Genomic DNA, 12,371 nt, shown 5'->3' with positions numbered 1-12,371 from the left:
TATGTTTATTTCCAAATCTTTTTGCGCACATTTCACATAAGTAATCTTGGACAACTACGTGGAATATTTTCTTATGCTTGAGTAAATTAGATGTATTTTCAAATTTCCTCTCGCACTTGTCGCATGTAACATCCTTGCGATCTTTGTGAACTAATTTTTGGTGCGTAAACAAACTTGATTTTTTCACAAATTTCTTCTCGCACTTGTCACAAACGAAATCTTTTCGTTCATTATGAATTGTGTGTCGGTGTGTCATCATACTTGACTCTAGTGTTAATGCCTCTGGGAAAGTATTACAAATGTATTGTTTGTCGTTGGGAACAACAATGTCAGGTTCTATTGGATTATTTTCTGAGACAACTTCCTCAGATACATTTTCACTTTTATCAATTTCGGTGCCTAAAATAAACGATATAGATCCTTCTATTCAGTACCACGGAAATTAAATGAGTTAAATTTATCTTTTGATATTTTGGCTTTGTTTTCAAACTAATTTTATTTTACTATAAACATGATTAGTGCTCGAGATACGTTTATATTGTTTACAATTAAGTTACCGATATATCTGTTTATTTATATATTGTCCTTGCAATATTCGAACTAGCTTAAAATTCCACCTTGCGCCGATTTCTTCGGATAATTTTTTGGGACTTCTGAAACTCAGTACTTCAAAAATTCTCCCCGCGATATCGTGTAATATTATATATTTTAATATTTTAATATTCATTTCAAAACTTGCAGACGCCCATTATGGTGCTTCATAACCAACCAATTGACTCACATTCAAGAAAATGAATGTCTATTTTATATCGGTTTCATGCCAAAATTATTGAATCATCGCAATGATTCTCTCCAATTGCGAAGTACATTTTCGACAATGTGTGCGAGAGAGAGAAGCCACTCATCGCCTTCTAGTTAATATTGCGGGAAATACCGGCTTTGTCCGGTATCGCACGACCGTCTCTCGATCGTAAAAAGGTGCGTTCTATGTGTATAATACTCAGTAATAACCCAGACCTAATATACCTGATATTATTCGAGTTTACGTTATAATCGTTATATATATCGCGTAGGTATTCCTATCGCGAGTATGCAACAAAAAGCGCCCTAAATTTATGAGACGCGTACACGTCATCGACGATGATCATCGGGGCCTGCCGAAGTATAATAGGTTTAAAATATAGGTGAAAGTACACCCCACCGTGTACTTAAAAGTGTATATTTAGGACTGTATAGCTCCCTTATGTTTTCTAAGCTACATAGTGTAAGGGCTCTTGTATCTACATACAGGGCGAATCTCTCTCTCTCTGGCTCTCGCTAATACTTTTCGCTCCTTATTTCTTATGGCATAAAACATGTATGTATCAGCGCTACACTAGGGCGCGAGCTTGATCGTCTCCTGCCTCTTCTACTACACACATTTAACCAGTAAATACCGGAGCGATTCTCGCGTCGCTCTCGGGGCTCTAGCAGCAGCAGAAGAAGCGGATGTAAATCGCGCCGGCAAAATAATATAACGCGAGGCTCGTCGTCGTCGTCGTCGCGTCCGCCGCGTGACGATGATTTTTTCTCACCCCTCCAACTGCAGATATACCTATTCGCGGCCATATATAACGAGACAGTGTATAAGTACGGACTCCTCGCTGGCATGATAATTCCCACAGCAGTTGACGTATTCACAGGATCGCTATTATATCCGGCCGCGTGTTTTTCCACCAGTTGTAAGTTGCAACGAATTTTGCTCGTCGCGCGCCTCCATATTTAAGCACGTTGGCACGGATCGAGGATGTTATCTCTTCGCGCGCTTCTCCTTTTCGAAGCGCAGAGAGAGATCCGCGTATGCGCACGAAAAACCAGTCGAAAAATCAAAGTGAAAGAGTTGCTGCAACTCGAGGATATATATATAATATATATCGTAAGGAATATACGTATTCACGATTGCGTTGCCCTGCATATAATCCTTGCTGCAGTGAGAGCTGCGCAGCGCGGCACAACTTGTAACGGCACAGCTCGCTGCTCCACATATCGAATTTCTGTCGCTGCTCTCTCTCTCTCCCGAAGCTCCTCGTTTGTTCTTTCCTGTCTCTCTTTTTCTCTCTCTCTTGGCATATATCGCGCGGCGGACGAGCACATGCACAGAATATACACACTCACGTACACACAGTCACCAGGAGCTGCAGCTGCAGCTGCTTCTGCCGTGTGTCCCGCGCTGGGTTATACACATATATACACTTACGCATCAACACGGGCCACACAGGCACGAGTGCAGCGGGACAGCTACAATATATAAGCGCACTATAACGCGCAGCGGTGAAGGTAAAATTTGCGCGAAATCGAATCATGCCCCTCTGCCTGCCTGCATCGCCTACCTACCCGGTTAAAGCGTGAATTATTTTTTTTCTTTCACCGACCGCGCCTGTGAATACGCATATACACATTGTATTATATATATATGCTACTGCAAAAAAAAAAGAAAAATACGACACGCTCGACTAATACGCACGCCGATGCGAGGGCTTTTATATAATGTCTATACGTTTTAAGCAACTAAATACGTACTATGTACTGCGCCTTTTTAACTTATTGCCGACTATAGATCGGTAAGGATCTTTTTTTTCTTTCGCGAAAGGTTGGCCTTTGGTGCGTGCAAGACAGTCGTCGAACAAATACTCGTTACGAGCCTTAACGAGATCGTTATTGGACAAGGATCGGATCCCTGACTGAGACCATAAAATAATAACGTCGCAGGCGTTTACCGGCTTCACAGTTCCTCGATGTCCGGCTATACAACACACGCTTTCGAAGTAAAAAAAAAGAACGTATACAAACGAACTCGTTCTCCTTCGATTATATTTGCGCGAGAGAGAAGCTGCGCGACAATTGCGCGAGCGTGTACAATAAGTACACGAGTGCGAGAAATCGGTATATATATACGTGGCGGCCGATCGGTAAGAAAGGAAAAAAAACAACAATCCGGTACTTTCGTCGAAAGAATGCGCGACTCGAGTGCGACCAATACCGGTATACGTATATAGGTAGTTTGAATTTTTGAATATTTTCACGCGCCAAAAGTGTAAGCATATATATAAGCGATGCCGATGTACAGTAAAGGGCAAACAGCAGCAACAGCAGCAGTGCGCGTGTGTTTTATAATATACACAGGCAACGGTGGTTGGCTGGCACCTGGCCTCGACACGCGCTGCCCATCAGCCATTATATATTAAAACGCACGCACACACACACACACATACACACATACACGCGTCTCATTGCCAATCCCATATGTATACTCGGTATAATTCGCATACTGTGTGTATATACGCGTGCGTGCGAAAAAAAACCCCAACTGCCCATCGTCGTCGTGGCGCGCGTGTGTCAGTCCGTCGAGCTTAAAGGCTTGCTTCATTTTCTTTGTTTCCATCTCTCTTACTTACTGTATATATACTATATACTCGTGTGCGCGTGTGCGACCCAATTTTCGTCGTCTCTTTCTATATTATTTTTATAAACCTATACTGTAGTCGCAATTTATTTTGGAGTTGATGTACCACGAGTAGAGCTGCACGTGTGGCACTATACAACATCGATGAGTGTTCATGCAATTACGCACTTCGAATAGGTGTGCGGTGCAGCATCGGCAGTGCACTAGTCGCGCGCACGTGTCGCACGGTGCGAAAAAGTACACGTAAGTATATCATTATTAAATCGTGCCTATAATATAATTCCGCGAACGAGCTGCCGTCCAAACTTTACCTACATACGATACATATTAATATCGATGTATGTACGCGGCTCTTTCTCTTTTTTTCGCGCAACTGCATCCCATATACACATTTGTACCGAGTTCGCGCGCGTGCCAGTAAAAAAGAGTGTATACATATATGTGCACGCGAGAGAAAGAGCGCCGCTGCCGCTTTGGCGACTGTACAGTACACGCAGTATTAAAATTATAAGCAGTGGCACCAAATGTGCGCTTGTGTTTGTGTGTGCAAACCGAGAGAGAGAGAGAGAGAACCGGCCCCGTGCGCTTACTTTTTATAAACACTCGCGTATAGTCCGCAGAAGCGCGCGTACCGGCTGCAGTGTAACAGCGGCGGCAGCAGCAGCGCAGTTCGTCGCGCAACGAGACAGTAGAGATATATAGGTAAGCAGTAGGTACACAAAGGATCGAGCTCGACTCCGATCATGTACATATAGGTACACACTGTCACGGACGAACTCGTTCTCGCGTGTATAGCAGTTCTCGCTCTCTCGCGCCTGCCTGCCTATCTATATACCTATACACCTATCTCTCGTTCTCTCCACCCCTCGTCCTCCTTCGTCTCCTCTTCTTCTTCCTCTTCTTCTTCCATCCTCTCGTCCTCTGCTGCTGCACTCCTCTCTCTCTCTCTTTCTCTTTTTCTGCAGCAGCAGCAGCGCGCCTCTATACATACACGGCATATCCTTGTGCAAACACACACCTTTCGTGCGGCTGATCCTCTCTCTCCACCGCCGCCGTATAGTAAGTGCTATAGTGCAACGCAGTCCAGCGATAATAGTGCTGTATATGGATAGTCTCGTGTAGGAGTCCACTGGTGTGCCTTTCGATGTGTATTATAGAGAAGAAAGAGGATCGGCGCTGCGCACACGGCACGAGATGATGTACCTATATAGATACGAGGAGAAGCTGCTGCCGGACGGAATACGGAGCTTGTGAACTGCAGACTCGCGCGCTACTATACGTATATGTACTCTTCCTATATACAAGGTACGAGAGTGTATATATTTTTTGTCGCGCGCGCCCGCGGCCTTCGATGCGGCATTATGCTGCTGTATATGTACGCACGTAAAAAAAGCCGCGGCGCGAATATTACGCGCCGTGTGTGTATATGGTACACAAACACCAGACAGTGTGTGCAGTCTTTGCTGCTGTTGTTGTTGTTGTGGTAGGAGCTGCTACAGAGTAGTACTGTGCACTCGAGCGCATATTGACGGCATACATGTGTGCGTAGGTAGTAGGGTATATACTACGGACACATCGGCGCTCGAGGCCAACTTATATTACACGGTTAACCTTCTTCGATATACTCGCGCACGTTTAATATTCGTTTTTAAACGCAGGTAGAGACTCCTTTTTGCAGTGCGTGTCGCGATTCATGCAGTGGTATACGCACCGCGGGCAGACACCTCGAATTTTGGCGCCTTTTCCCGCCGCCGCGCGCGGCTCTAAAAAGCTAATCTCTCTACTCTCTCTCGCCGCTCCTTTTTCGTACACTACACACAAATCTGCGCGCGTGCGTGCTTACATACTGGCGGCGGAGCGCAGCTTTTTTTTGCCTACGATTCGCAGCACAAAGCTCACGACCATTCAAGTTCTCCGCTGTTGGTTCGAGAGACTTCGCGAGACGTTATATATATATACGATATCATCATGGGCTTTTCCGATTTTGCGCGTATTATCTACGACGACGCGCGTGCGCCTAGTTTCGACTTTGACAATGCAGTGCGGCAGCGGTGCACATCCTGGCGTAACGTAGTATATACTAGATCCGTTTAGTGTGTGTACATAGGTGTCAGTGCACACCATCTCTATAAATGCGGACAAAACCAATAGAGAGTTCGGTGCTCGGTGCATTAAATGTATAGTGGTGGTGCGCGGCGTTATTAAGTGCGCGCGACTATGAGAATTAATAATAATAATACAATATTGCAACGAGCCGAGCGGCTGCTATGCTATAACTGACCGCGCACAGTTGTCACTGTGTTGTTGTTGCTGCTGATCTCATAGAGAATAATATCAAGAGAGGTAAAGAGCGTCGAGTCACTTTATTATATATACATAATGCAGCGCGAGACGTGCGTTACATAAATCTGCCTTACACACACATATCTAAACATATAGCGAGCGACGTAAGTGTAATAACGCTATACTATTACGCGCTGAATATTTCGCAAAATATCTCTCGCGCGACTCGACCGGAGGGAGAGAGAGAGAGAGAGAAATATTAATCGACGACGAACGAATGAACGGACAAGCTCCGTATATATATGTGCACCGAGCTGCAGTTTACCTATATTGTATGTGTTTGTGTGTTTATACGTGTGTACAATGCGTACCTTGGTATATACTATCTATACACACACGAATGCGCTTTTATTCGCTCTCGACATGAAAATATTTTGCTACATATATACATGTCACTGCACTCGAGTACGAGTATCCATCTATCTCTATCTCTCTCCTTCACTGCATCCGTATAGCTATTTTTTCTACTTTTAGTCTGCTGCTGCTCTCTCGCACAGTTTGCAGCGCAGATACCTATATATATATAATGCCTACTGCTGCATACACCGCGTATACGCTTTGTATACGACTATTTCGTATAATATGTATACGTTCAGGCGCGATATATAATAATACGCACGCACGCTTTTATGTAACTTTTAGAAAGTTCGACGCTTTTTGTCGCGATTTTCGTGGCTATCTCTCGACGGCCACGGTATCGTTTCTATCTCATGAATGGGAATTCCGAGCTGACATTTTTGGGTAAATCCGTGCTTTACTCGCGGTATATAACACGATCATTGTTCCATGTATGTATGTATGTATGTACTCGCGCAGTTTTCGAGCACATTCGACTCGCCGCGACCAAAGAGATGGAGACTTCCGTAAGCTTTTTTTTTTGTTGTGCTTTGTTTTGGTTCGAGATGAGCTCGAGTTATCACTCTTCTATGGAATGCATTTGAAATATGAAATGAATTTTGACTTTATGAAAATTATGCTATTGATATTTTACATTTTATTTTGGATCGAGTAGCAATAGTAAATGAATGTATATTCTTGTTGCAGCTTACTGTCAAATGAATATAAAGAATTACATGTGTCAACAAATCCAGTACCATGGTTGGCTTCTTCGATGAAGACAAGGCCCTATTTCCTATAAAAAGTGTTTCTTCCATTGTGCAAATCTTCCAGAATCAGCTGGAAAGTAGCGTAGAGCCAGATCTTGCTTTACTATCGATCCTCGTTGGGGTCATAGAAAATACCTTGACTTGTAGCCGAGATTCTGTGCCAGAAGATGCATCAAAACCAAACAAAGAACCAGAACTTCCAACTTTGGAACTTCAAGAGATTGAAGCGTTGTATAACAGATTTCATTCAATAATCAAAGGTGCTGTTGATCTTTCCGCATACAAATCAAAATATGCCACAAGAGAATTGGTAAAAAGAGTATCCGATGTTATATGGAATTCTCTAATGAGGGGTTACTACAAGGACAGAGCTCATCTTCAAAGTATATTTAGTTATTTAACATTTAATAAATTGGACTGTTATGGAGTAGCTTTAGCTGTTGTTGCTGGCTGTCAAGTGTTAGGATTCTATGATGTACATCTTGCAGTAACGGAAGATCATGCTTGGGTTGTTTTTGGTGAAAATGGAGAATACACTGCTGAAGTAACGTGGCATGGTGGGTACAAAGAATTGTTCACTTGTCACACATTCATAAAGTTGTGATGCTCTGAACTGATTTTTAAAATGCCATAACATTTATTTATAGGTAAAGGCAATGAAGATAAACGAGGTAGACCTGTTGATGCAGGAGTCAAATCAAAATCATGGGTATATCTAAATGGACAAGCAGTTATTTGCAACAGGCCAATGGAAGTGGCTACAATTGTTTCAGCAATAAACCCAAGTATCAGTACAAATGCTGATGCTATAGAAGTTGGGATTTTACAGCAAGAACTGTTATGGTTACTTTATGACTTGGGTCATTTACGAAAATATCCAATGGGGCTTGGTAATCTTGCAGAGCTCGAGGAAGTTAATCCAACACCAGGAAGATGTCTACCACTTATTCTCTTTCAAGTATTTATTCACATTAATAATAGAATTGAATTATTATTTAATTTTTAACCCTTATTAATTTTGACTTCTATTTTTAGGAAGCTGTTCGATCTGCAAAAAAGTATTATGACAATTCACATATTTATCCGTACACATATCTTGGAGGATATCTTTATCGATGCGGACAACATGCTAATGCTCTAGCAACATGGGCAGATGCAGCAGATGCTTTACGAAAGTAAGCACATATAAAAATTCTGACAATTTTTGATTTTACTGTATTTCCAAAACTAACTTTCAATTTTTAGGTATAACTATTGTCGTGAAGATGGAGAAATATACAAGGAATTGCTTGAAATCGCAAATGAACTCATTCCACATACTTTGAGAATTGACGAACATTTATTGCGACAACCGCGATGCTTTGGTTACTTATTGCGATTTTATGATGGTATTTGTCATTGGGAAGAAGATGCAAATACTCCTGTATTGCATATTGGATGGGCTAGACCACTCGTGAATACTATTTCAAAATTTGATTCGAGTATTCGAGCCCAAGTTGCCATCACATGCTATGAAGCAGATTCAAAATTTTCAGAGGGCAGTTCAGATGAATCTGTGAATAACAACAATAATTACAAGGTATTAAGATAATAGTAATAGTTGAAAGAATTATTTTCGCTTTATTTGTAAGCAACTGAGTTTCTAAAATTGATTAGTTTTCCTCGATTATGAAATAATCTTTTATGATCAAAAATGAATTTTGAATTAAGATCACTTTAAAGGGGGCTTGAGCGTCATAGATTCATTCTATAGTTAAATTTTACAATATACCTCACAGTTACTGAATATATATTTTAATAAACAGTCCCCAGTTTGCATTGAAATGACAAAATAAAGCTTTTTGAAAATTCTCCTAAAATGTTACATTGAAAATATTTGTCTAAAAAATGTTGTTTTTTTCAGGAACGATGTAGTCCTACTCATAACTTGATTAAAAGCATCGAGTCTGTAGTTCCCGAAAGTCCAGAACCAATGCATCCTGGAATACAAGCCTTAGTTGAAGCTTGTGGAGAAAAAATTCTGAATAGAGAATACCTTCTGCAAGGCGATGGAGATCCATTTATATCACCAGCTGACTGTAATGCATTGCTTGAACTTCCGCTCTCAACATCATCAGTGTGCGGAGGCGGAATCTCGACTCCGTCAACTTCGCAAGATAGCCTTGACGACGGGCTGAGTGAACTTGAAATTGAGCTCGAAACGGAAGAACCACGAATCACACTTTATAGTCACAAAATGAAGGGTCTTAAAGATTTACTACTAAGTGAAAAACTCAACACTCATGCAATATCTTTACAATTAACCGCTCAGAGTCAAGTTCAGGTGGGTAAAAAGTCAACCAGGCATGGGGATGATTCGTCTGGTGCAAATTTAAGGCCCAAAAGAACGCGAAGAGAATAGAAATACCTGATTATTTATTATTTTCTTCTCTTTCTTTCTGCTTTACTAAAAAAATCCGAGTATCTTTGTTATGAGTTGTCTATATCTATATTCTTTTTATAAAAAAAAACATTAGACTTGAATTGAGAAATTCATCCTAGAAGAGTACAAAAAAGCTGTAACTAATTCTAGTTATTAACTGATAAGGGCATTTGTGCTTATTGCTATTTAATTAACATTTATTTCAATGTCCTAAATCTGCACATATATTTATTTATTTGCAAAGTTGTATATTACATAAATGTCAACTTGCTTGTTTGAAACGCAGCATTATTTGAATGAGACTGGCGTGCCCGCACGACAAATTATCTTGCGTTTAGTCGCAAAAAATAATCATTAACTTATATTTTATTTTAAAAAATCGATGTTTATTGTCTTGTTGCACTTTTGCTTTATTTATTGAATAGAATTTTTTGATATTTATAGTATATGAAATATTTTGCACTTTTACCTTAAATAAATTTTTATTAGATTTGACGTTATACCGCTTTATAGCTTTTACGTAAATATATGACGAGGAAATCACTTCAATCGCTTAAATTATAATAAACAACATTCCAAATTTGAGTAACTTCAAACTGATAAGTTCTTGCTTTCGTATAATTTACTTGCAAGGTAATATTCAATTTATTTTCAATCTTTCTGATGTACCCACATTTACAAGAGAAGTTGACACTTTTGCCTACTTTTTTATATATTTTTTTGTCAATTTTCACATGTAAAATAATGAAAAATAATACGTAAAAAATAAGTTTGACGATCGCATACATTGTAACACGTTGCCAATAATATAAGAAATCGTCGATATTGATGAGACTGTTATCAAAAACAAGATCGCTCATGTGAACTTACGAAAGTTTTCATCAGCGAGAACTAGTGTTAATGTGCATTCATCAATATTGACTTACTCTCGTGCGTGTGAAGTATCGATGATCGCATAAAAAATAGGGCGCTAAATACTGTGATGCTGAAATATGTTAGATACTAAAATTAATTGATGTAAGGAATTATATAGTAGAAATAACAAATTATACCTGATTATATGTGTCAATTGAACACAATTGTTAAACGTACGAGTTAAAATTATTAATTCTTATGAGAAAGCAATCTAATTTCCTGCTTGTTGTAATATTCTTCAAATTTCCTATTGACTATAAGAGGCTGTAATTAAGTCAGTTTTATCATTCAATTTACATCTTTTCAATTAAATTTTCCAACTGCATTATCATCATTAGCTATAAAAACTATTTGTCTTCGTGGAATCACCAATTAAATTATTTAAAAAAAGAAATCTAATGAAAGCATAAAAATGTTTAATTTTGTAGTTCTGCCTCAAGATATTATATTTCAAAGTCATTAAATTAACAATTATTTGTAAGAAAAGTTAAAAGCTAATTTAAAAGAAAATTGAAAATTTAAGAAAGAAGATGGAAAAATGATTATTAGAGTTTGTGTTTGTCATTTTATAATATGTGAGAAATATATATTTTAAGTAGCTCCATTCCCGCAGTGCGCGATGGGTGAAATTATTAAATACAACAAATAAATTGTAAATGTATATAGAAAATTGTATGGTAATAGAGTTAAATTTTTAAAATTAGACCACGAAATCAAATTAAATGAAATGCTTGATTTGTCCACATTGCATTACAAAAGAATTGAATATCAATACTCATTGTTCAAATATCGTACATAATTATTAACACAACATTTTTTAAAATAATCAGGCTGTTGACATTAAGATGATACGCTTTCAATTTTTATTTGTAATATAAATATAATACCTACGATATGTGCCACGCGTGCCCAATTGTAAATCATGATGTAAGTCTATCATCATGGCTACAGAGAGATATGAATTTTGATTTCTCAAATCTTGCCATAAGCGCTATCAAAACTAATTTATGTACATTTTTATGCTAAATCAAAATCTAATCTTTTCGCCTTTTTTATTAGTGTGCGATACATCCTATACTGAAGAGAACTTTTTTATGTGCTACATATTTTATCTTAAATCATAGCTAATCATCGATCATTTTAATTCATATAATATATATTGTATATTGTCATGTTACAAATGGATGAGTAAATTTATGAAAGAAGTAACAACTTCAAATAATTTTAATCTGAAGTTAACGATTGAACTTGGAATCAAAGTTTCAAAATTCACAGTCTGCAGTAATTTCTCAGTACTTTATTATGCGTATTAGATTTTATCTATATTTTAATTGAAAAATTAAAAAATGATTTATTTATTATACATTTACGAACTAAACCATGTTCTTCAATGTATGTAAAAAAAGTATCAAGTAATATAATTGAGTTTTAGGAAAAACTACATTAATTATTACCTGCGAGTCTTTTGTAAATTGTTATTATAGTGGCTATTAATAGAATAGATTACATTAGTAGAAAGTCAGTATTTTTATATTATTATATTTGTTTGAATGAAAATCATCGCTCAAAAAGATTATTTTTATTCTAATATGAAAGGTAAATTATTCGTTAAGTATGCTACTTTTATGAATGAAAAGAAACCAAGTAGTTTTAAAATTTTAAACAAGTTTGAGGCTTCGAAATATTCAGTTTACATATGTCATTGCTATCATTGTCGAAATTTATCAAAAAAGTGTTTAAAATCTCAGATATCCCATGGTTTCATGTTTGAATAATGTGTCAAAAGTGTAGCAATGTATTATAATTATAACATTTATGACTATAAATGTTCAAAAAAATTATATTACGTAAGAATTAATATTCATTTATAATACTTCAAACTTTCATAATTAGAATATGTTTATGAAAGTGTAACATAGTTATTGTACTTAATCAAAAAATGTTTATCAAAGTCAACTACAAGATTTTTTAGCAATTTATCAATATTTTTATTAATAAAACATTCAAAACATTACAAACATAAAGTGTGAAAATTAGATTATTGAGTTTATTAATCAATCTAAAATTTATTTGCATCTAATATTCAATAGGAATTTAGAACAAAATTAATCAATATATTATTTATAATAATACAATTTCTTGT

At 37.6% G+C, this 12,371-nt stretch overlaps 1 protein-coding gene across 3 annotated transcripts; it reads left to right on the top strand.

Moving 5' to 3' along the window:
* The first annotated feature begins 5,395 nt into the window (after positions 1 to 5,395).
* LOC106659539 (menin) lies at positions 5,396 to 9,729 on the top strand. 3 transcript variants are annotated; one of them, XM_014382127.2, is made up of 6 exons: positions 5,396 to 5,785; positions 6,830 to 7,448; positions 7,539 to 7,849; positions 7,927 to 8,066; positions 8,137 to 8,470; positions 8,795 to 9,729. In XM_014382127.2, exons 2-6 carry the CDS (start codon positions 6,881 to 6,883, stop codon positions 9,290 to 9,292), a joined length of 1,851 nt encoding a protein of 616 aa, XP_014237613.1. In that variant the 5' UTR covers positions 5,396 to 5,785; positions 6,830 to 6,880; the 3' UTR covers positions 9,293 to 9,729. The 3 variants fall into 3 exon arrangements, with proteins under 3 accessions (XP_014237613.1, XP_014237615.1, XP_014237616.1); XM_014382129.2 differs by lacking the exon at positions 5,396 to 5,785 and adding an exon at positions 6,388 to 6,526; XM_014382130.2 differs by lacking the exon at positions 5,396 to 5,785 and adding an exon at positions 6,605 to 6,648.
* Positions 9,730 to 12,371: the final 2,642 nt, after the last annotated feature.

Source organism: Trichogramma pretiosum, unplaced genomic scaffold (genome assembly GCF_000599845.2).
Source record: "Trichogramma pretiosum strain Unisexual culture from Peru unplaced genomic scaffold, Tpre_2.0 scaffold74, whole genome shotgun sequence".
In the NCBI taxonomy this organism is placed as follows: Eukaryota; Metazoa; Arthropoda; class Insecta; order Hymenoptera; family Trichogrammatidae; genus Trichogramma; species Trichogramma pretiosum.
The sequence above is the reverse complement of the archived record's forward strand: the minus strand, read 5'-3'. Positions and strand labels throughout refer to the sequence as shown.

Coding starts and splice junctions, on each gene's coding strand:
- LOC106659539 (XM_014382127.2), top strand. CDS start 6,881: ATGGTTGGCTTCTTCGATGAAGACAAGGCCCTATTTCCTATAAAAAGT. Junction 7,449..7,538: donor TGCTGAAGTAACGTGGCATG/GTGGGTACAAAG, acceptor ATTTATTTATAG/GTAAAGGCAATGAAGATAAA. Junction 8,067..8,136: donor GCAGCAGATGCTTTACGAAA/GTAAGCACATAT, acceptor TTCAATTTTTAG/GTATAACTATTGTCGTGAAG.